Consider the following 23,365-nt stretch of genomic DNA (forward strand, 5'->3'; position numbering starts at 1 on the left):
TTAGAGCTGTTTAGTCTTGGTGTGAAGGTTGGATCACTCTGTAGTAGGTGGCTTTGCTGGGCTGGGTGGTTGTGACTGACAGATTTTAGTAGCAAGGGACAGCTGGACTCTGCACATAACCAGAATTACCTGGGCTTTCACTTGTTGCAGAGCTCAGCAGCACTCCTGGAGTGGAGTGGTTCTGAGCACAAGTGGGCATTTGTACATCCAACTCTCCTCATGTTCCATGCAGCCGAGGAGGGAGTTCCATTGAAATGACAGACGACAACACCGCCATCCGTGCCCTGACGCAGTTCCCACTTCCCAAAAATCTCCTGGCCCAAGTGATTCAGATTGCAACCTCTTCCTCCACAGTCAAGGTAAGGTGCTGTCTGACGCCTGCCAGGGACAAAGCTCAGAGGCTCCAACTGGAATCACTTTCAGTGCTTTCTTTGGGCAGCAGAACTGGGGAGAGGAGGGAAGTTAGAACTAGACCTAGAGAAATCAGTGTGAACAGCAGAGAAAAGACTTTGTGGTGAGACATGAGGGAATGTCTTGATAGAATCATGAGGAATGTTGCTCCTGAGGCCAGGGCAGCGGGGGAGCTGCTGTCTGAATGAAGGAGATACGATCTAAGGTTTCCTTTCCCCATATATCTGCAACAAGCACAAGTTTGTGTTACTGGGAGCAATGTGTAGCTTCTGTGCTGATGGAATCTTTCCACAACTCGATTCTTGCCCGTATCTGGTGATCCTCCTTCCCGGGATGTGTTACCAACCTCCTTCCCAGGAGGTGTTCAGCAGAAAGGAGCTGAGTTCCACCCCGAGGCTCTCAGGATGTTCCCCACAGCTGCTTGCTCTCACTTTGGCTTAGACAGCGCCCGGCGAGCTGAGGGGGTGGAGTTCAGTGCAGTAAACTCCTTCTAGTGCTCCATTTTAAAAAATCCCAAAAAATCCAACTAATCCAGCAAAAAACCCCGTGGTGAAAGGTCTGGAAGGGCCACACGAGGAGTGGTTGAGGGCACTGGGTTGGTTCAGCTGGAGCAGAGGAGACTGAGGGCAGAGCTCAGCAGGGGCTGCAGCTCCTCTTGAGGGGCAGCTCTGAGCTCTGCTCCCTTTGACAGGGACAGGACCCAGGGAATGGCTGGAGCTGGGCCAGGGGAGGATCAGCCTGGAGAGCAGGGAAAGGTTCTTCCCCCAGAGGCTGCTGGGCACTGCCCAGGCTCCCCAGGGAATGGGCACGGCCCCGAGGCTGCCAGAGCTCCAGGAGCGTTTGGGCAGCGCTGCCAGGGGTGCCCAGGGTGGGGCTGTTGGGGGGTCTGGGCAGGGCCAGGGGCTGGGCAGGGTGGTCCCTCTGGGCCCAGGCTGTCCCGCAGAGCCCGGTGCTGTTGTTCCCTGCAGGAGTACATGCAGTTCCGCACGGTGGGCACCAAGACCAAGATCTGCAAGCTCACGCTGCGCTGGCCCTGCCCCATGACCTTCGCTGCCAAGGGCCGGCGCAAGGTGGAGGCCGAGAACAAAGCAGCAGCTCTGGCCTGTCAGAAGCTGAAGGTGAGTGCCCCAGGCTCCTGTATCCCCTGGGGATGTGCCTGTGGATACAGCTCCTCCCACATCACTCACTGGGTTTGAGCCTGACAGGGGATGCCAGAAACTTCCTGATCTTTGGCTTGCTTAATGAGCTAATGCTTAATAAACATGAACTTCCAAACCTTGGGATTCACAGCATGCCAGAACCACAGCAAGGGACTCAACAAGAGGGTTCTGCAGTCATGTCTGCTGTTCCTCTCATGGGACTGTTTGAGACCTTGCAAGTGTTGTGTCTGGTGTGTCTGGTTCTCCAGAGCTGGAGTGGGATCATGTCTGGTTTCTTGCTGTGGCAAGAAAGGCAGGAATTGATGGATTTGGGATGGTAAGGAGTGGGCCTATCCAAACATGGGATCCAGGTGCTCTGTATACCAGCCCTTGGTGTGAGCAGCCTCAGACCTGATGGTGTTTGCCTGTTCCCTGCAGAGCCTTGGCCTGGTGGACAAGAATAACAACCCCCTGAGCCATGCCATGTACAACATGACGTCCCTGCGGGAGCTGGGGGAGAACCAGAGGAAGCCCTGCCACATCAAAGTCCCTGAGGCCACCCTGCGCAAGATTGAGAACTACCTGAACCACGTAAGGCTCAGCCCCCTGAGGATCTCCTTTGCCTGATCCCATTTCACTTCAGGAATTGGATGTGTTTGAAAGCTTCCTGTCAAAATGTTGAGGGAATTCATGGTTTGATTGTTGCCACAAAACCTGATCAGTCTCTGCTGCCCTTTCTGGGCAGTGGCCTTCCCTTTGGAAGACTCCAGGACTCTTAAGGTTGAATCCAAAAGTTGAGATTGATAAAAAGTTCAGCAGCTTCTAATCCCGTGAACATCTGGGCCAACACTTTGATTTTTGTTCTAGACAGTTCCTGACCTGTTGCTCCTTGTAGTTCTTCCTGTGGGATGTGGGACTTCTGTTCTTTCTTTTGCCAAGACAGAATATTTCTGGCTTAGCCAAACGCTTGTGTTTTGTCTAAGTTATGTGTCTGGGTGGTGGTGTAACTTGATAGTTTCCAAAAGTTGTCTTTGAGGGGCTGTTGTGTTGGAGAGCTGAAGTTACTGGTCTGTGCCTGTCAGTTCAGGCAGCAGCACTAATACCCCTCCTAAAATAGGGAATGCAGCAAGGAACACACAGGGGGCTGCCCAAATTAGTTCTCACTTTAAATAACCTCAGTTCAGAACAAGGCTGAGTTACCTAAGATCTGAGGAGACCTTGGCAGAGCCTTGGCCAAGCCAGACTGGCTGAGTCTGTTCCAGGCACTTGTTTCTTTCTGTCCTTCTTAGGACCGGTACTAACCTTGCTGTCCTCGCCAACTTTCTCGCTCTCTCCCAGTATCCCGTGGACATCAGGGAGTCCAGGCCCCGGATCGCTGATGACATGATGAACCTGACCAAGGAATCCGGTGCGATCAGCGATGCCATCACGGGGAAGACCTACATCCCCATGCTGGAAGCAGAGGAAGTGCGCCTTAGCCAGAACCTGCTGGCCCTCTGGAAAAGGAGAGGAGCCTCCTGGCAGGAGAGCCACCCGCTGCCAGTAGACCCTCACAAGGACACCATCCTGTCAGCCATCGAGCAGAACCCCGTGGTGGTGATAGCAGGAGACACAGGCTGTGGGAAAACCACGAGGATCCCGCAGCTGCTGCTGGAACACTACATCCTGGAGGGCCGCGGCGCGCGCTGCAACGTGGTCATCACCCAACCCCGGCGCATCAGCGCCATCTCGGTCGCCCAGCGCGTGGCGCAGGAGCTGGGGCCCAACATGAGGAAGAACGTGGGCTACCAGGTGCGGCTGGAGAGCAAACCCCCTGCCCGGGGAGGGGCCCTGCTCTTCTGCACTGTGGGCATCCTGCTCAGGAAGCTGCAGGGCAACCCCAGCCTGGAGGGCGTCAGCCACGTCGTGGTGGACGAGGTGCACGAGCGGGACGTGAACACAGATTTCCTGCTCATCCTGCTCAAAGGCATCCAGAAGCTGAACCCCGACCTGCGCCTGGTGCTCATGAGCGCCACTGGGGACAACCAGCGCTTCTCCCACTACTTTGGGGATTGCCCCGTGGTCAAGGTGCCGGGCTTCATGTACCCGGTGAAGGAATACTACCTGGAGGAGATCCTGGCCAAGCTGGGCCGGCACCGGCACCGGCACTACGAGATCAAGGTGGGTGTGCAGTGTCGTGGGGGAGCTGTCCCCCTCGGATGGGGCACTGGCTTCTGGCCTATCAGCAGGGGGAGAGTTTGGGCCTGGAACTGCTCCTGCTTCCCTGTGGTTGTTGGACACTGCTTAGCTTTAATTCCACGTTAGTCCTCGTGAAGTGTAGTCAGCTTAGTAGAACCCCAGAGTAGTTTGATTAAATTCTGCATGAAGATGACTCCACATTGAGGTCGAGTTGCTTTTGTCTCCCTTTAATGGGAAGTTTGATGTTTGAGTAGGCTGAGAGCTCGTTGCTGTGTGTACACAGACACAGAGTTGGATGTTTGCACACCCCGGGCAAGCATGGCCCAGGACTGGGATGGTTGTGGCTTCCAGCACTGTTACCTCAGTGCTCACCATCCTGCATGATTGAATTCCCTGACTGCTGCTTTCTGCAACTAGTCTGACTGTTCCTCTGGAAAATGCCCTCCAGACATGTGCTGTGCTCTGGGTAATCCTACACCAGTGGTGGGTCATGGAGTCACAGACTCACTGAGGTTGGCTGGCATCTCCAGACGTTTTCTGGTCCAACCTGCTGGTCTGGAGTCTTTCAGCCCGTTTTTCCAGCCTTGGAGAGATCCCTCCCTGTGGCTGAACAAGTGTCTGAAGTATCAGCCACTTCTCCCAGTCCTGGATGATCAGCAAACTCGCTTGGGGTATCCCAGTGCCTCCAGGGCATTCTTCCTGTTTCTGCTGTGGCAGGGATTTTATCTGAGCTTTAATGGTCTGTTCCAAATTACTGAGAGATACAGAAGCTGCTGCTCAGAGCCTGATGGATTTGAACTCCCAGGTGCATGTGGCACAGTTTGTCCACAGGTATCTCATGGGAATTCTGTTACTTGTGAGGTGCTGTTCAGCAGAGGTGCACAGATCTCAGCTCTGAGATCTGGACAGTGGGAAGGGACTGTGCCTTCTCTCTGGCAGCAGTTGTGACCAGAGCAGGTTCCAGATGGAGCCCAGACCAGGCTCCTGGCTCCAAGTCCTTGGCAGGCTGTCCAAGTACAGGCGTTTGCTGTCTGCAGAAGGTGCTCTGGAGGGTGCCCCTGTGCTGTGTGCTGACACCTCCCTGACCTGCCTGTCCTGTTCCACCCAGCAATCCGACGATGAGTGTGTCCTCGACCTTGACCTGATCACTGACCTCGTTCTGCAGATCGATGCCCACGGAGAGCCAGGTGGGTCCTGCCTCACCTCGAGCTCTTTCCTTCTGCTGGGGGGAGAGAAAGGGAACCCCTCCAGACACACCCCGATGCTGAGCCTCTTGTGCAAGGGCTCCTTGAATTCCTGCTGATCCAAGTGGTCTTGAGCCATGTGGCACAAGCAAATTCTGAGTCTTTGGCTAAGACAGGGTTGGACTCCTCAGTGTCCTGGGCAGCCGGTCCAGGACTTGTCTGTGCTCCATCACTGGCAGCCTTGTGCTGCACAGTTGCCTTTTGTGTTGGAGCCCCATCCTGTCAAATACCCTTGCCTGGAGGGTGATGTTTTTGGGAAGAAGGCAGAACTCTCGGGTGACTTCCAAGAGATTGAAGTGTTTCAAAGCTCCTGGCTATTCACTGTCAAACCCCAGGTAGCCTGGTTGCTTTCTGCCCTGGAAACCTGTGTCTCCAGCTGGGGAGAAGCACCTGGACTTTGAGGTCGTGTGTTCTTAACTCCCGGTGTGTTCCAGGTGGGATCCTGTGCTTCCTCCCTGGCTGGCAGGAGATCAAAGGGGTGCAGCAGCGGCTGCTGGAGATGCTGGGCTCGCAGAACAGCCGCTACCTCGTCTTGCCAGGTGAGAGGGCAGGGCCAGCCCCTTCTTCCCAGGATTCGGGAGAATCTGGGACAATTGGCTCAATGTGCTCCTTCAGCTTTGCTCTGGTACAGTGCTGGTAAGCTTTGATGTCCCAGCTGTGTAATGGTGTGTGGTAAGTGTGAGTAACTCCTCCTAGCAGAGGCTGAGTAACTCCTGTGTGTGATCAAAGAGTGGCTTCCCGTTTGCCTCCAGCAATTCAGAATTAGGCAAGGGGAAAGCAGCTCAGTTCTGCAGTGTTGTGGCTGCATGCTGAGCCTGCACAGAAAAGATCTCAGGACCTGTTTTGTGGGATGCAGGTGAACTCCAGAGCTCAGCTTTGATCAGTGAATTTAACATTCCTTGCCCCAGGAGGAAATTTATAACAAAAGCCAGTTTTGCTCTGCAAAGCTCTTTAGGGTTTTGGCATTTTTTGTTTGTTTTTTAGCAGCTCTGCTTATTTAATGTCAAACCAGGCCAGGGAGGAGCAGAGCTTTGAGCAGCTGGGCTGTTAATAAGTGTAGGTGTTGTTTGGTGGAAGGTGCCTGTTCTCCTCTGCCGCTGCTGGGGATTCCTGCGCGTCGCTGAGCTGTGACAGGGCAAAGCTGGGACACAGGACAGCCACGGGCCCTTGCTGAGACCCACTTCAGACAGTGGATCCAGGTGGTAGTGAGGATTCCCCATTCCCCTGCCCCAGGGGACTCTTGAGGAGGGGCAGCTTCAGAACTGGATTGTGGGAGGGAGTGGGATTTCTGCCAGGGATATTCCTGGGGTGCTCTGGGACATGAGGTGAGCAGAGCTCCTGCTGCTACTGAGCCACAGGTTGAAGCAACTGAAATGAGGCCTTCCCAAATGACTTGTGGAAGATTCTTCCTGGGGTCTGGCTGGCAGGAAGCTGCTGGCTGTGACCATTGGTAGCTGGTGTCCCCATTTCTGCCCCATCTCTGGAAGCAGGAGGTGATGGTACAAGAGAACCTCAGCCGGGCGGGACTGACTCTGCTTTGATTTCCCAGTGCACTCCAACATCCCCATGATGGACCAGCAGAACATCTTCCAGAGGCCTCCACCAGGCGTCAGGAAGATTGTCCTGGCCACCAACATCGCGGAGACCTCCATCACCATCAACGACATCGTGCACGTGGTGGACAGTGGCACGCACAAGGAGGAGCGCTACGACCTCAAGACCAAGGTACTGCTGCCCTGCTGCCTCTGACTCATTTGGGGCACTGGAGAGGGCTGTGGTCAGAGGAGTGTTGGAGGTGCCATTAAGAGGATGATGGAGCTGCTTCCTATTTGGCCCCTGGGACACAGGCGTTGTGTCCCTGTTTGGGGACAGTGTTTGGCTCCTCATCAGTGTTTGCTGTGTCCAAGCTCTGAGCCAGGCTCCCCATCAAATTCTGAGTTTTTTCAAACAAATTTAAGGCAAATCCTACTCCCTTTCCAGCTCTCTGTTTCACCATAGAACATCTGTAGCTTTTCTGTTTGCTTTCAGCCTTTTTCTATGATTTCATCAAAAATCTCTTGCTGGCCCTTGCAGGGCAGCCCTGACCTGTTAGATTCTGCTCATTTCCAGCTCTCCTGGCCCAATCCCACAGCCTGTTCCTCAGCTTTCCGAGGACAATCTGCTGCCCCAGGGCCTGTTCCTGGCAGTGCTGGGCCCTGGGAAGGCTCTTCTTCGTACACCTTTGTAGCAAGGTGAAGGCAACTGTGCTGCTGTTGCTGTTGGGAGAAGGAATTCTGGGAACATCCCTCTGCCCCCGTTCTAGAACATCATCTACCAGGGCCAGGTGGCCATTCACACCTTGGAGCAGTTCTGGTTTAAACCCAACCCTTTGATATTTTCTCGGTTTATCTCAGTTCAGAATGCAGACCCCGAGGCAGGGCTGGGATGGGGAACCCTGGGATGGGGAGCCCTGGGATGGGGCCTGGGACAGGTGTCCAGCAGGTGGCATCTGGGTCCCATCCATGCAGCCCCGGCGCTGCTGCTGGACAGAGAGCGGCACTGCAAGAGGCAGGAGAGAGGGAAAGGCACCCCTGGCCCTGTGGGACCATTCATCAGTCCTGAGGAGTCTGAGTTCTCTTGAATGGGTGGAAAGATGGCAAAGGGAGGGACTTTGGATAACGGCCTGGAGTGACAAGACAAGAGGGAATTCCCAGTGCTAGAGGGCAGGGTTAGATGGGATATTGGGAAGGAATTCTTGGCTGTGAGGATGGTGAGGGGCTGAAATGGATTTTCCAGAGCAGCTGTGGCTGCCCCTGGATCCCTGGCAGTGCCCAAGGCCAGGTTGGACAGGGCTTGGAGCAGCCTGGGACAGTGGGAGCTGTCCCTGCCCGTGGCAGGGGTGGCACTGGATGGGCTTTAAGGTCTCTTCCAGCCCAAGCCAATCTGGGATTCCATGGTGTGAACAGAACAGAGCTGTGGGAGCACTCACCCTGCTCCTGTCCCCGCAGGTGTCCTGCCTGGAGACCGTGTGGGTGTCCAAGTCCAACGTGGTGCAGCGGCGCGGGCGCGCCGGGCGCTGCCAGTCGGGCTTCGCCTACCACCTGTTCCCGCGCAGCCGCCTGGACAAGATGCCCACGTACCAGGTGCCCGAGATCCTGCGCACGCCCCTGGAGAACCTGGTGGTGCAGGCCAAGATCCACATGCCAGAGAAAACGGTGAGCACAGCTGCCTGCAGGGAACAAGCAGGGTTCATGGAGCCCCAGGGACAGGAGCTGGAAGAACCCAGAGTGCTGCTGCTTGAGTTCTTGCTTTGCTGAGCACGGTGCTGCCCAGGGAGGTTCAGACTGGAACTCTGTAGATCTCTGAGATTATAGAGTGTGTCTGGAAGACTGAAGGAATGGAGAGGGCTGAGTTCATGTCCTTGGAGGCAAACAAAGAGGGAATTGTGTTGCAGTCTGGGTTCCTGAGGGCTCTTCCACATACCTGTATGGGAAACAGGCTCACTTTTTCCCTTCCCTGCTGTGTTGCAGGCAGTTGAGTTTCTCTCCAAGGCTCTGGACAGTCCTGACATCAAAGCTGTGGATGAAGCCGTGATCTTGCTGCAGGAGATTGGTGAGTTAATTCTCAATGGAAACACATCTGCTGTCTAAATGTGGGAAGTGGGACTTGGCCCAGGCTGCTGTGGGGCAGACTGGGCAGGATTGTCCCTGGATGGGGATGGCAGTTGATAGTGACTTTCCCAAACCCCGTGCCCTGTGCTGTTTTATTTCCCACACTGCTTTGCTTAAGAATTGGGGGTAACTTCCCAAGGTTAAAAAAAAAAAAAAAGGGGTGGGGAGGTGATGGAAGGGAAGTGGTAATCTGGAGCTGAGGGCCGGGCCTTGTTGATGGTCCTGTGGCTGTGACAGCTGTTTCTTTGTCCTAAGCTCAGTTAGACCTGGGGGGTTCTGGGTGCTCATTGCAGGCCCCTGTCCTCGTGCCTCTTCGGGAGGTCCTCCCAAATCTTCCCAGCCCTGGCAGTTCCCAAATCCCCTGTTTTGGCTGCCCTGGGAGCTGATGGATGTGCCACGTGGGTGGCTCTCCTGCAGGAGTGCTGGACCAGCGGGAAGCCCTGACCACTCTGGGCAAACGCCTGGCCCAGATCTCCACGGACCCTCGGCTGGCCAAGGCCATTGTCCTGGCCTCCATCTACCGCTGCCTCCACCCCCTGCTGGTCATCGTGTCGTGCCTGACGCGGGACCCCTTCAGCAGCAGCCTGCAGAACCGCGCCGAGGTGGACAAGGTGAGGAGCCCCCCTGGCACGGGGGGAGCGGGGGGCGGGGCTGCCCGTGGCTCACCTGTGTCCCTGTCCCAGGCCAAGGCCGTGCTGAGCCGGGAGAGCGGCAGTGACCACCTGGCCTTCGTGCGGGCGGTGGCGGGCTGGGAGGAGGTGCTGCGGCGCAGGGACAGCCGTGCCAGGGACAACTACCTGCAGGACTACTACCTGTACGGGCCCAGCCTGCGCTTCATCAACGGTGAGTTCGGGGCCATCCTGCCCCTCCCCTGGCCCCACACAGCTGCTGCACAGGGAGGGACACGGGGCACAAGTGGGCTGTGCTGGGCCAGCGACCATGGCACCGGGCAGGGTCTGGCTTTGGCCCAGGACAGGTCTCCTGTCCCAACCTGGGCTGGTGCTGCCCTGCCGGGGTGACTCATTCCATGGGGGAAAGGAGAGGGTGAATCTCATCCTTGGGCCTGTCTCCTCCCTCCAGGCCTTGTCAAGCAGTTTTCTGAGAACCTCTACGAAGCCTTCCTGGTGTCGTCCCCGTCTGACTGTACCATGCCCTCGTCTGTGTGTAACCAGTACAGCGAGGAGGAGGAACTGGTCAAGGGCGTCCTCATGGCTGGGCTCTACCCCAACCTCATCCAGGTACTGGTGCTGCCATCACTCTCTGGGCATTGCTGTCACCGGAGTGCTGAGGTGCAGAGATGCTTCTGCTCTCCTGGGAGTGAGTGTCCAAGCCAGGCTTCTGCCCTGTGCTCTGTCCCTGATCCCCACTCGTGAGGAGTGGCCACCCCAGCTTGTGTTGGGTCCATGCTCAGGTTCTTGTCATTTGGTCTGGGAGCCACTGAGTGGCATTTTCCTCCTGTTTGCTGCCTGAGGTGGCATCTTCCTCCTCCTGTTGTCTGTCCCTTGCCTAGCACTGGGTGACTGCCAGGTGTGGTCACCCCAGAATGCGCTCCGCTAAGCCATGGAGCTCCTGGGAGTGGAGGGACATCATCCCCCTCCCCCTGTCAGAGGGGTGGCTGTGGCTGCTGGGGCTGGTGCAGGCTGTGACAGTCCCCTCCCGTGGCAGGTGAGACAAGGCAAGGTGACGCGCCAGGGGAAGTTCAAGCCCAACAGTTACGCGTACCGGACCAAGGCCGGCACCGTGCTGCTGCACAAGTCCACCATCAACAGGTGGGTGAGCGGGGCGGGGGTCCCACGGGGCAGCGGCTGTGCCGGCCCGGCCGGGCTGACAGAGCCGCCCCTGCAGGGAGGCGTCCAAGCTCTACAGCCGCTGGCTCACCTACTTCATGGCCGTCAAGTCCAACGGCGGCGTCTTCGTGCGGGACTCGTCCCAGGTGCACCCGCTGGCCGTGCTGCTCATGACCGACACTGACATCCACGTGCGAGGTGGGTGCTCCGGGGGCGCTCAGCCTGCTCTCCCTGCTCCCCCTGCTCCCTGGCCCCAGTTCCTGCTTCCCAAGGCTCTCGGGCTGGGCACGCATTGCCGTGGTGGGGCTGTGCAGGTGAGGGTTTGTGAGCTCTTCCTGGCTGCTGCTCTGCAGGGAGACAAAGCCAGCCCCCGCAGGCTGAGCCTTGGGGCTGTGCCTGGAGCATCCTGGGGAAGGGAGCTGAGCTGGCAGGATCCCACTTGTCCCTGGGGATGTGTCCCTTCAGCCCCTGGGGTTTTGGCAGTGCTGCAGTCGGTCTCTAGGCCGCGAGCTCAGTAGGGCTGTGCTGTCAGTCACCTCCTGTGGGAAACGGGGAGGATCCCAGTGTGTGCTCAGAGCTGCCTGGCTTTGTGGGAGCTGTCAGCCCAGTCGAGTCCCTGGACCGGGCTGAAAGGAGCGTGGGGAGGAGCTGCCCCAGGGGCAGCGGAGGAGCCCGAGCAGCCCCGCTCACGCGCTCTCCCTCCCCCCAAGATGACGGCTGGCGAGCGACGGTGTCCCTGACGGACAGCGACCTGCTGGTGCTGGAGGGGGACTCCTACACCATCCGCCTGCTGCGCGACTTCCGCGTGTCCCTCTCCAAGATGGTGGAGACGTGCCTGTGCTACGAGATGGCCGCGATCCCCGGGGACCTGCACCACCAGCACAGCCAACTGCTCGACATCCTGGTGGATCTGCTCAAGGGCCCTCCCGGCAGCTTCGGCTCGTAGGCAGAGCTGCAGCCTCGTGTGGGGACTTGTAATTTGTATAAAGATGTTCACAAATGTTTATTTAAATAAAGTTCTATTTATCCCTTGTGAAGTCATCTCTCTCCATCCTAGAAGATTAATGTTGTCTGAATCTCCTGCTGTCGGCTCCGTGCATGGTCACCGCGTGGGAAGAGCAGCGCAGTCCCGCCGGGAATGGACTGGGAGTGCCGACGGACCCCGGCGCGAGCTCCGTGGACGCCTCCTCCGCTCGTCCCAGCGCCGGTCCCTGACCGGGAACAAGGACACGGCTGCTGCGGGCCCTCCTCTGCCCCCTCCCCACGGGGCCAGGCTGGAGCTGCTCCGGGGCCAGAGCTGCTCTGGGCTCAAGAGGAGGACGGATGTCCCGGCTGTGCCAGGATCGTGGATCCAGCAGCTCCGGCATGGAGGGGATCGCTGATCGTTGTCTCTCCACTCTCCACATGGAGGAAGCCCCGAAAGCACCGGATGGAGAGGAATTCCACGCGGGATCCGAGGGGCCCTGCCAGCCCCAGCACAGTCGTGGTGTCTGAGTGTGAGATGTGACTCGTCCTTCCCAACCTGCCTGTACTTCTCGTCCTCTTGCGTTGTTCCTATGATTTTTTTTTAAAATTCCTGTTCTCCCCACGTGGAGGAGGCCGGATCCCTGTCCCTTGTGCAACACAGGACGTGATTGTAGCTGCCAGGCTGCCTGTGAGCGCCGCTCCTGCAGGAAGCCAGGAGCAGAGGCACAAAATCCTTTGTTTTCTATGAACAGGGACCATATTCTGTGGAAGGAGGATTGCGACAGGCACAGCACTCACTGAGGAATCTGGAGTTTAGTCCCAGCTTTGCCTTGGATTCTCTGTCCGAAGAAGACAGTGACCTACCTCACAGGGCTGTTGTGAGGGTCGGGGTTTGTAACGGGAGCCCTCGTGCCCAGGGCTGTGCCCCCCCGGGGCCTGGGCTCCTTTCTTTTTATTCCCATTTCTTACGCTCTTTGTACCTGCAGCCGGGAATGGGAGCGAGGCCGTTTCCATGGCTCAGGGGCTCCTGCCCCGCGCCCCCCGGGGCCACCCTTTGGTTCTCCCAGTTCTACCATTTAAGTTACTGCTCATGGGCTTTAAGGCGCCGTGGCTGTGCCAGCACAAGGCCCAGGGGGGCCCTTCCGAGGCTCTGCTCCCCCCGGCCCTGGGGACGCCGGCGCGGGGCCCTCGGAGTCCTGCAGCCTGGGGTCACTCCAAACTGCTCATCTTCATTTCACTTGCTTGAGGTTGTCACTATTATTTGACCAGTGTTTGTTTCTTTTGGCCTGTATAATGGGCAGTATGGTTTTCCCTTCCAGCAGGTTTAAAAAAAAAGACAAAAAAAAGACAAAAAAAAAAAAAAAAAAGACTAAGCTATTGTCTAAATGGTTCCGAACTAGTGTGATATTGGGATACTTCCGTGGCTGTTATGTGATACTGGATCTTTTTACAACATAGATTAAAGACAATAAAAAGGGATAGAGTAGGAACTGCCTCTGTCCTCTTCATTATTTTTTACTTTTTTTTTTTTTTCTGCAAAGTTTGGCTTTTGTGCCTTTTCCTGGGTAGGGAAGAGCAGCAATAGCTGCTTGTCTGCTGGGAGAGGTGCAGAGCTGCCCTGGGGCTGTGGAGGAGTGAGGGGCTGCAGGGCCATGCTGTGCCCCCACACGGACCCCAGCCACCCCCAGGGGACAGTGGCTGTGGGCACAGGGGGCTGGCACTGAGGGGGGGCTGCTGGGACGAGATGTGTCCTGGTGCTGCTGGTGCCTGGAGAACCCAGCCCAGCGTGTCCCAGTGCCCAGGAAAACCAACCCCGAGTGCCTGGGGAAGCCAAGCCAGTGTGTCCCATGTGTCTGGGGCAGCTGGGGATGTTCCCACAGCAGCGCTCAAGGAGGGGCAGAGGAGCAGCTGCTCCAGCCATAGGGACCTGGACCTTGGGTCCCAATCCTGTTTGGGGTCTCAGGTCACATCCAAGCCCAGGTGGGAAACCTTTCCTTTATCTGTGTGAGTGGCCAGGGGCACCTCCTGCGAGGTGCCGGTGCTCTCTGGCTGTGCCAGCTGTGTTGGCTGTGCCAGCTGTGTTGGCTGTGCCAGCTGTTCCAGCTGTGCCATGGGCACCGCAGGGCCCCGTGTCAGCCCAAAGCCCCCTCCCCTCTGAGCGCAGGAGCAAAGCCAGGGATGGAAATTCTCTTGTGGCTGAAATCAGAGACACCCGAATTCCTTCAGCCCCCTCCTTAGCGCTCTGCCAGCACCACCTCAGGTGCCCCGGACTGTGCCATCGCCCCCCGCCCGGCCCTCCTGCCCCAGAGAGTCACACCAGCCTGAGGAGGAACATCTAGAAGCTTTATTTCAACCCTTTACAATAGTAAAATCACAACATCAAGTCAGGAAATGTTGCTAAGGAGACGACGCTCTTACAGCCCCCGGGGAGGGGAGACACAAAGGCAGAAACAACCGGTGGGTTCCCCCCGGGCCGGGGGCTCTGCCCCGGCCCCCCAGAGCTGTTGTCTCACACCAAGCACAGACCTCCCCTCTCCAGCCCTCACCTCCCCCACCACGGCGCAGGGACAGCGGAGTCTCCCCCTCCTCGGGCACCCCCTGCAGAATAATCCTATGACACAAAATAATAATAATACGTCACATTTAGAGAACACGTCACGCGCTGCTCACGCCTCACAACAGCCCGGTGAGGTAAAATTGAATCCCCCCCACCTTTGCAGATGGGGAAACTGAGGCAGAGAGGTTGAGTGGCTTCCCGAGACCACGGAGGGAGCCAAGAGCCGGGATCAGCCTCCGGGGTGCTGCGCCCCGAGCCCTCCTCCCCGGCCGCACCGCCCCGCACCCCGCGGTCACTCCCCTCGCTCCTGACTCGGTGTTCTGCGTTACGGGACAGCGGGAGCTGCAGGCGATGCCGAACGCTGCGGTGGGATGGGCACGACGGGCGCGGTGGAGCCTCGTGGGTGATTTCGGCCGGCGGGACCCGTGCGAGGAGGGCGGAAGGCGAACGCTGCCTGGGCTGGAGCTCGGGTGGGGAGGGAGCGAGGGAGGGAGGAGAGCCGGAGCCCTTCAGAGCCCTTTCCGTGCTGCTGCCTCCCGGGGCCGCTTCCCCCCTACCTGCCGGCTCCGCGGGCCACGCGGCCTTGGGGGGACATTTATCCCGAGCCTGGAAGCTGCTGGGCCCCCCAGCCACGGCCACTCGGCCTTGGGGTGACATTTATCCCGAGCCTGGAGGCTGCTGGGCCCCCCAGCCACGGCCACTCGGCCTCGGCAGGGCCGGCACCGACGGCGGCCGCGGCTCCGCAGGGACTCGGCCCTGACCTCAGGGGAGCCCCGTCACCCCGAGGACGCCACCGACATCAAGCTCCAAGAAAACTAGAAATTCTGCCTAAACACGAACACACGAGGGTCCCGGGGCCCCTCTCACACACCGACACTACGCGGGGACAACGCGAGGGGCAGCGTAGAAAAACTACATTCAGTTTGCGGCCGGGAGCCGACCGGGAGCCACGCGCTGGGGCAGCCGCGGCCTCGAGCCCACAAACTCGGTTACTTGAATGTACTTGTTAACAGTATAAAAAGCCCAAAGTAACTGTATATGCCACTGATATGCCGGGAGACGCCGGGCCCCGGCTGCTGCCGGCCGGGGTGGAGCTCCCGCCCAGCCCTGCCCCGGCCCGCGCCGCTCCCTCGCCTCCCCTCCGGCAGCTCGGCCCCTCCAAAGGCTCGTCCCGAGCTCTGCAAAGGCCTTTGCTGAGCATCCTGCCCGGAGCGAGCCGGCAGCGCCCGCCTGGCCCCGCTCAGCCCCTGCCCAGCCCAGAGCCCCCCAGCGCAGCCAAAGCCAAGACCCCCGGCGCCAGCTCAGGACAGGAACGTGTACATTCAACTTGCATCTCAGTCAGAGCACAACTCCTGTTCTTCCCGGGATTTGCTGCCTCCAGCCCTCGATGGAGCCAGCAGTGCCCGCAGGCCCTTCCCACGCGCGGCACCCCAGCAGCGTTTAAGGTCTCAGCACTACCCAGCTCATCCCACCTCCCCAGATAGGAAACTAAAGTCATTCCCACCACACACAGCTCCTTCCCAGGCTAGCAATATGTACAGCCGCTTCCTCAAAATAAAAAAGAAATCCTTATTAAAACTGAAGCTGTCCTAGAAACACCACGGCAATCTAGTGTATCTGGATTTAGTTTGTCAGCTAAACACAGGCACAACAAGTGTTAGAGAAGTGGCACAGAAGCACAGGCCGGGGGCTCAGCTGGGCCGGGGTTTGGGCAGGGCCAGGCCTGGGCACCGCATGCAGCCACCACGGCCCGGCCAGGGCCGCCCAGCGCTCGGGAAATCAGAAATCGGATAAAAGCAATGCAGGGAGAAGGTGACACCACTGTCCCTTTGCAGCGGGGCAGGGCTTGTTTGCTTTTTGCAATCTCAGAAGATAAAGTGCAATGTTGCCACTTGCCTTCCTCCTGCAGTCCCTGAACTGGGACCCGGCTGCCTCCCTTTGCCCGGGGCACCCCGGGAATCTCATCCCAGGGCACCCAGGGAATCTCATCCTGGGGCATTCCAGGCCACCACAGGCCTGGGGTGCCCCAGGGAAGGCAGCGAGAGGAACACGACATCTCAGCCTCCACCTCCTCTTCGGTTGCCCGCGAACATCTCCAGCTGCTGCCCATCGGCACAAACCCTGCTCCCAGCACCCCTGCCTGGCCCATGAGCCTGGAGCTTGGCTCCAGCCCGTGCCAAGACCACCGTGGCTGGTCACAGGCCCAGAACCAGGCTCCAGGCTGGGAACCAGGCTCCAAGAAGGGAACCAGGCTCCAGCCCAGAACCAGGCTCCAGGCAGGGAACCAGGCTCTATGCCGGGAACAAGGCTCCAGGCTGGGAACCAGGCTCCAAGAAGGGAACCAGGCTCCAGGCCAGGAACCAGGCTCCAGGCTGGGAACCAGGCTCTATGCTGGGAACAAGGCTCCAGGCAGGGAACCAGGCTCCAGGCAGGGAACCAGGCTCCAAGAAGGGAACCAGGCTCCAGGCCGGGAACCAGGCTCCAGGCAGGGAACCAGGCTCTATGCTGGGAACAAGGCTCCAGGCAGGGAACCAGGCCTCAGGCTCACCGTCCTGCTGAGGGGCTCATCCTGCTCCTCTCCTCTCCTTCAAATTTTCCCTCAATTCAAGTGTTGGAAAAATCAACCAGACTAAAGCCAAGGCTGCCAAGCTGAAGCTGGTGTGTAGAATTTAGCAGTAAAGAAAGAAGGAAGCGTCACGGGAGGGCAGTGATATATACCGGGATACAGGGAACAAACAGGGGCTCCAGGGAATGGGCCGGGCTCCAGCTCCTCCCTCCAAGCGAGGGCCGGGTGGCGGTGGCTGCTCCAGGGAACGCCGGGGACACACAGGGACACACAGGGAGGGCAGGGAGCGACGGCACGGCCGCGCTCCCCGGCTGGGGTCACAGGGATGTGGAAGGGAGCGGAGAGGTAGGGAGGAGGAGGAGGAAGAGGAGGAGGAGGAAGAGGAGGAGGAAGAAGAGGAAGGGGAGCACTGGGAGGTCTCTGGGTATATATAACCGCCCCTTTCAGGTGCAAATCTGCATCGCTCGTTTAAATTTGTATTCAGATGAAAAAGCACTTATGAAACTACCAGACGACTTTGATGCAAACTAGTACATTTTAATGCCATTTTATTAGAAATCATGCAAACTTTAATATAAAAAATACAAGTGCAATAAGAATCTTTGTGTGTAAATACAGATTCCGGGTTATCGTGTCATTGTCGGCTTCCCAAAGAAATACTCCCACAAGCACGAGAAGCTGCAGGCTTCCCTCTGTCCCCTCCTGGAGCAGCCCCCCTTAGCACACGCCTGGTTCAGTTCTCTTTGATCCCAGTGTTTTGTTACTCTGCTCTCTCTCTTTTTTTTTTTTGCTTTAAATTAGTTTGACCACCCAAGAACACTTTTCTTTTCTTTTAATTTATTTACATTTCGTTTCTTTAGTGTCATTTGAAACGAGGAGCTCCAAGAGTGGTTAAATCTCCTTCCTAGTCAGAGCTGCAACTCCCTGGCACCAACCCCGCCCTGCTGCCCGGCCGAGGGCTCCCGGCCTCATCCCGGGATGAGCGCTCCCTTCCCTTCTCCCTGCTGCCTCCGCGGCCCTGCTCATCCCGACGCTCGGGTCCCCCATCCATCACCCCACTAAAACCACACACACCCCACACACCCCCCACGCACCCACGGACCTGCTGCAGCCTCGGAACTCCCGGCCTGCGCCCTCCTGCCCCGCCACGGCCGCCTCCTGCCTCCCTCAGCCTCGGCCCTGGAAAAACAGGAGAAATCCCAGGGCTCGGCCGTGCCGTTAATAAATAAACCACCTTTGCAGAAGGCACCCCGGGGAGGGCTCACAAGCGTCAATTAACACATCTCAAGGACAACACAGGCTCCACCTGAGCTCTCACAGCTCAAAGTTTGCCCTTTACACATTCCTGTGCCTTTTTTCCAGACATGGCTTAATCCCATGAACTCGCTCCATCGTTTTAAAATATTAAAAAAAAAACCCAAACAACAACAAAGAAGTTACAATGGCTGGATATGTCAGTAAGAAGCCAACACGGCAGCAGCGGTTAAATGTCCCTACTCTCCTACGGGTCAGAAAAGAAGGAAAGAGAAAAGGAAACTTAGCACGGGTTTGTAACACCATAAATCATCAACACTTCGTCACAAAGAATAAAAGGTTCAAGTCAACAGTTAAAACAGCCTAACGAGTGTGGAGGGGATTTATCAGCATCCCACAGGCGGCAGAAACTGAAGCGGCGAGGAGGGAAGGGGTTCAAAAAAGAGACAGAAAGAAAGATCACAGCTTATCCCTGTTAACTCGGCCTGGCCTCAGCCCGCACCCCGCAGGGCTCTGCTCTGTCCCCGCCGCTGGCACAGCCCGGGAGCCGCGCGGGCCCGGCCCCGACGCGACACCAACACTCGAGAGTCACCCCAGGCCAACGGGACGGGCACGGAGAGGGAGGGGAGCCCCTTTCCAGCCGCCGAGGGACCCCCAGCCCGGCGGGGCCGGGTCCCCAGGACGCTCCGAGCTCCAGAGAGGCCCAGCCCATGGAACACCGTCCCCTTCCCACCTAAAGCCAGAGCCGCGTTAAGAGAGCCAAGCTGGGGTCCCCGGGGCGCGTGGAGCGGGGCTGGGGGTCACAAGCCTTGCTGGGAGGGCGCGGCCAGGGGCGCCGGCAGCGGTGACGGGGAGGCGACGGAGCCCAGGCTGTCGCTGGCGGAGGTGCTACGCCGGGGGCAGGTGCTGCTGGAAAGGGTGGGGGGTTTGGAGACGACAATTTCTGCTCCGTGGTCTGTTCGAGCCTTGGCCTTCGCACGGAACGTCAGCTTGTGAGACTCAATCTGCAGCGACACAAGGGCAGGGGACAAGGGGACACGGGGAGAGGAGGAGACAAGGGACAGGAGGGGGAATGGAAGACGATACCATAATGTCATCATTAGATGCCTGGAAGATAAAAGGCAATTTTCTGAATTAAAAGAAAGGCACCACAAGCCTGCAGACGTCGCTACCAGCGGTGGGGGCTGCGGTGGCAGCGACGCCGCCGTGCCCGGGGCTGCCGGGCTCCCTCCCCCCGGCTCGGGCGGGGCCCGCGGGCACTTACTTGTTTCTTGGATGTGAGTGTCGAGGCTCTGCATTTCCCTTTGGTCGGCGGTGCTGAGGGCGGCCAGGGCCGGCCCCACGCCGTTCTCCCGCAGCGCGGGGGCCGCGGGCACCGGGCCCGGCCCCGCTCCGTTCGCCGGCGGGAGCTGCGCCGGCTCCGCGCCGCCCTCGGCCTACAATGACAATCGTGGGCACGGGTCAATAGCGACGGGGACGGTGGGGAGGGTTGCAGGGACGGGAGGCGATGGGAGCGGGAATCTCCGCTCCTGGGAAAGCAGATCCTGCCCGGCCATGCGGGGTCTCACAGACCCCGGGGCCCTGGAGCTCAGTGCCTGCTCCCTCACACACAGCTGGACAGCCTGGAACACAGTCCAGGGAATGGCACAGAGGCCAGGGAATGGCAAGGACAAAGCCCAGTGCTCCGAGGCCAAGGGCTGGCGGGTGGGATGGGGTCACTGCTGTGACAGTGGATCATGACCTGGGGACACCCAGAGCAGCTGTGGCTGCCCCTGGATCCCTGGCAGTGTCCAAGGCCAGGCTGGACGAGGCTTGGCGCAGCCTGGGATAGTGGGAGGTGGAATGGGGTGATCCTCAAGGTCCCTTCCATCCCAACCCACTCCAGCATTCTGTGCTTCTAACACATGGTGGGTCCCAAGCCAGGAAGGCCAAGTTCACAAAAGGAGCTCATTTTCCCTTGCTGCTGAGCCATGAACCAGGACTGTGACTTCAGAGAATCCCATCCCGGTCTGATCTCACACCAGAGCTGTTCATCCCACCTGGAGTCACTGCCTTTTACTGGCCCTGGCAGAGAGCTGAGCCCTCCTGCCCTTGGAGAGGAATCTGCTGCCCTGGGGGGATCCCACTGGGAGCGACGGATTCGCTTGGAAAGACACTGGGACACCACCAACAGTGCCAGGCAGTGTCACCACAGACACCCACAGAGAGCGGGGAACACACTCCAAAATCAGACTAAATCTGAACAGGTGAGATTTTGGAACTTGGGTGAAAGCACCAGTCACCAGCAAACAGCACCAGTGTACAGACCAGACACTCCAGTTCACTGGAATTCTGTCAGAGAAAGTTCCAGACCCCTCCCAACGCAGCAGCAGCTTCTCCAGCTCCTTCTAGCTTTCCCTGAGCCATGATTTGCCAGGATGGAGTTTCCAGACAGGGCTGGAGACAGGAGAATCCTGATGCATCCCCAGTGGCCATCCCCTCTCCCCCCGCTTTACCAGGAATCACTGAGCACACGCTCAATCCACTCGGGAATGCCGCTGCCCCTCAGGACTGGCATCACTGATTTCCAGTGCACCCAGGGTTCAACACAACGGCTCCAGCCCAGCTCTGAGCCCTTCCACCACACACAGATCCTCAGACAAACCAAGGCTGGCACAACCAGGCAATCCAAGTGCTTGGAGGCGTTTCTCCTGGGTCTGCCTGTCCTGCTGGCAGCCCCCAGAGGGGTTTTCTCTGCTTCCACAGCCAACAGCCCATTTCAGAAGCAGCATCTTCTCAGACCTCACATTTGAGAGAGGGACTTTTCCTGAAGGCATGGGGTGACAGGACATGGGAGAATGGCCTTGGGCTGAAGGAGAGCATGGTTAGATGGGATATTGGGAAGGAATTCCTGGCTGGGAGGGTGGGCAGGCCCTGGCACAGGGTGCCCAGAGCAGCTGGGGCTGCCCCTGGATCCCTGGCAGTGTCCCAGGCCAGGCTGGACATTGGGGCTGGGAGCAGCCTGGGACAGTGGGAGGTGTCCCTGCCCATGGCAGGGGTGGCACTGGATGGGCTTTAAGGTCCCTTCCAGCAACTCCCTAAGCACAATTCCCAGCTCCCTGGGGTTGTGCCAGGCCCACATGTTCCTCAGGGAGGGAATGTCCCCTGCCTGAGCACAGATGTCCCATTGCTGCAGCCAGACCTGAATGTGCAGAGCCAAGGCTGGGGACAGTTTGTGTTCCTGCGGGAGAAGGGCTGAGTCACAGCCATGAGAGCTGGGATCTGTTCTCATCCTCACACCAACAGGGCTGAGGGACTGGGCTCGACGGATCCCTTCCAGCTCAGGATATCCCATGATTCTGCAAATGCTCTGCCAGGTGCTCTCTCCCAGCACAGAGCACATGGATCTCACCAGCTTTCACTGGGGGTGAAGGCCACTGCAGCCCCTCTGCTGGGCTCACAGCTTGGAGCAATCCCTGCTCCCACATTCCAAGAGGAAGGATGGAGATGGGCAGTGCCAGCCCTTGGGAATGCCCAGCAGGGTCAGGCACCCCGAGGTGGGTCCCAGCTCTCTCCTTTCCAACCATCCTCATCCCAGGCTCCAGCCTCACTCCTGGGGTGCAGAGCACAGGCCCCTGAAACAAGGAGGCTGGAACAGGCTGTGGTGGAGGAGCTGCACTTCAGGAACAGCAGGAGAAGGACAAGAACTGGATCAAAACCATTCCCTGGCTGTGCCAGACCCCTGCACTCACCTTGACGGCTCCTCCGGCCGGTGAGTGTCCCACGTTGTCCAGAGATCCCACTTTGGCCTGGGCCTTCTCCTTGAAGTTCAGCTTCTGGTTCTCGATTTTGACGTCTCCTCCCCCTGCAGGGACAGGGAGCAGGGCTGAGTTTGGGGAAGCCCCCAGCAGTCCCATCCAGGTGTTCCCTTCCCAGCCCCGCCCCAGAACCACTGGGGACCCTTTGGAGCAGGGACAGGACAAGTTCCACATTCATTGGCTCAGCCTCTCCCCAGGAAAAGTTTGGTTTCAAACCGGAAGACTGAAGTTGGTGATTTCCAGCTGTGCCAGCAAACAGGGCCCTGGGGAATGCTGCACATGCAGGCAGGCTGGAGAGATCCTCCCTGGATCTGCTCCTGAGGCTGCCTCCTTCTCCAGAGCTGCGAAATCCCACCCCTCACTGGTGCCATTCCAAGGCTGACTCCTACTGCTCCTGTCCCTGTCCTGCCCAGGCCTCTCCAGCTCAGCCATCTGTGCACTCATTGGTGCCAGGACACCTCCTGCTCCTCTGTGTCACTGCCTTCCTGCCCTCCTTATCCCTTCCCGCTGCTGCTCCAGCCCTGGGATCCCCGGGCACCCCTGCCTGCCTGGCCAGCTCCTCCCTGGCACACACCTGACCTGTGGCTCCACAGGCAGGAAAAGCCTGGGGGGAACTGAAGGAACACTGCAGGTTCAGGAGAACGTGGAGGTCAGAAAGAAACCTGCAGAATTTTAGCAAGATTTTCCAGAACGGAATAGATTCGAGAATACTGCAGTTCCCATTAATCACAGAATACAGAATCCTGGAATGGGTTGGGTTGGGTTGGAAGGGACCTTAAAGCCCACCCAGTGCCACCCCTGCCATGGGCAGGGACACCTCCCACTGTCCCAGGCTGCTCCAAGCTCCAGTGTCCAGCCTGGCCTGGGACACTGCCAGGGATCCAGGGGCAGCCCCAGCTGCTCTGGGCACCCTGTGCCAGGGCCTTCCCACTCTCCCAGCCAGGAATTCCTTCCCAATCTCCCATCTATCCCTGCTCTCTGGCAGTGGGAAGCCATTCTCCCTTGTCCTGTCCCTCCAGGCCCTTGGAAATAGTCTCTCCCCATCTTTCTTGGCTCCTTGCAGGTCCTGGAAGGCCACAATGAGGTCACCCCAAAACCTTCTCCAGGCTGAACAATGCCAACTCTCCCAGCCCTTCCTCCCAGGGGAAATGCTCCATCCCTCTGACCACAGTGGTGCTTCCTTTATTGATAAATCGGACTGTGCACACACCCACAGGTTGGAATCATGGATCTTAAGGATCATTCCCACCCCCGTGCGTGGCCAGGTTCCAGCAGCCTCTCCAAAGCCCAGCTGAAGTCCTGCTCAGCACAGCTTTGCTTCCCAGCGACAGCATTAAACCCTCAGCCCCCTCTGGAAGCCCGGCATGGCCAACGGCAGAAACCAACGGATTTGGTCCAACAAAACCAGTTAAACCCAGTGGGAGCCGCTGGCAGGGTGGCTGTGCTTTCATCAGGCCGGGACAAGGGCACTGATTGTCACTCCCAGCTCGTTATTTCTGAGCGCTGAGCACGCAGAGGTCGCGGCCGTGGCAGCGCGTTCCCAACGCCGGAGCGCGCTCGGAGCTGCTGGAGCGAGGGCTCCTGCAGCAGGGTGAGCTGCCCGGACCTGGCAGGCTGGGGAGGGCGCAGGGGACTCCCAGAGGGGACAAAGACCAGCCTGTGGTGCTTGTTCCCAGCCCGTGGTGCTTGTTCCCAGCCCTGGGCAGTGAACTCTGTCCCTCGTGCGCGGGCTGTGCCGGCGGCAGCGTTCCCGGGCGGAGAAGTGTTCCCAGACACCACGGGGCCAGCCAAGGGCACTGAACTGACCATCCCTCAG

General features: G+C 58.5%; 2 protein-coding genes across 12 annotated transcripts in view; one reads left to right on the forward strand and one right to left on the reverse strand.

The window, feature by feature from the left end:
* DHX30 (DExH-box helicase 30) overlaps positions 1 to 11,446 on the forward strand; it is a 30,073-nt gene extending 18,627 nt beyond the window's left edge. For all 3 annotated transcript variants that reach the window (XM_082298280.1, XM_082298278.1, XM_082298279.1), the window contains 15 exons: positions 233 to 359; positions 1,380 to 1,529; positions 1,989 to 2,141; positions 2,889 to 3,710; positions 4,837 to 4,915; positions 5,407 to 5,511; positions 6,522 to 6,697; positions 7,960 to 8,166; positions 8,482 to 8,563; positions 9,040 to 9,233; positions 9,306 to 9,465; positions 9,703 to 9,860; positions 10,288 to 10,391; positions 10,468 to 10,607; positions 11,120 to 11,446. In XM_082298280.1, the coding sequence (XP_082154406.1) occupies positions 233 to 359; positions 1,380 to 1,529; positions 1,989 to 2,141; positions 2,889 to 3,710; positions 4,837 to 4,915; positions 5,407 to 5,511; positions 6,522 to 6,697; positions 7,960 to 8,166; positions 8,482 to 8,563; positions 9,040 to 9,233; positions 9,306 to 9,465; positions 9,703 to 9,860; positions 10,288 to 10,391; positions 10,468 to 10,607; positions 11,120 to 11,355 (2,893 nt within the window). In that variant the 3' untranslated portion in view covers positions 11,356 to 11,446. The remainder of the gene's footprint in view (positions 1 to 232; positions 360 to 1,379; positions 1,530 to 1,988; positions 2,142 to 2,888; positions 3,711 to 4,836; positions 4,916 to 5,406; positions 5,512 to 6,521; positions 6,698 to 7,959; positions 8,167 to 8,481; positions 8,564 to 9,039; positions 9,234 to 9,305; positions 9,466 to 9,702; positions 9,861 to 10,287; positions 10,392 to 10,467; positions 10,608 to 11,119) is intronic.
* A 2,273-nt stretch (positions 11,447 to 13,719) lies between these two features.
* The window catches only part of MAP4 (microtubule associated protein 4), a 150,863-nt gene continuing 141,217 nt past the window's right edge, over positions 13,720 to 23,365 (reverse strand). For 8 of the 9 annotated variants that reach the window (XM_082297656.1, XM_082297652.1, XM_082297655.1 and 5 more), the window contains 3 exons: positions 21,484 to 21,596; positions 19,017 to 19,188; positions 13,720 to 18,859 (listed from right to left, as the gene is read on the reverse strand). In XM_082297656.1, coding sequence (XP_082153782.1) covers positions 18,852 to 18,859; positions 19,017 to 19,188; positions 21,484 to 21,596 — 293 coding nt within the window. In that variant the 3' untranslated portion in view covers positions 13,720 to 18,851. The remainder of the gene's footprint in view (positions 18,860 to 19,016; positions 19,189 to 21,483; positions 21,597 to 23,365) is intronic. The other variant, XM_082297650.1, reaches the window with a different exon arrangement.

Source organism: Coloeus monedula, assembly GCF_965178545.1.
Source record: "Coloeus monedula genome assembly, chromosome: 1".
Classification (NCBI taxonomy): Eukaryota; Metazoa; Chordata; class Aves; order Passeriformes; family Corvidae; genus Coloeus; species Coloeus monedula.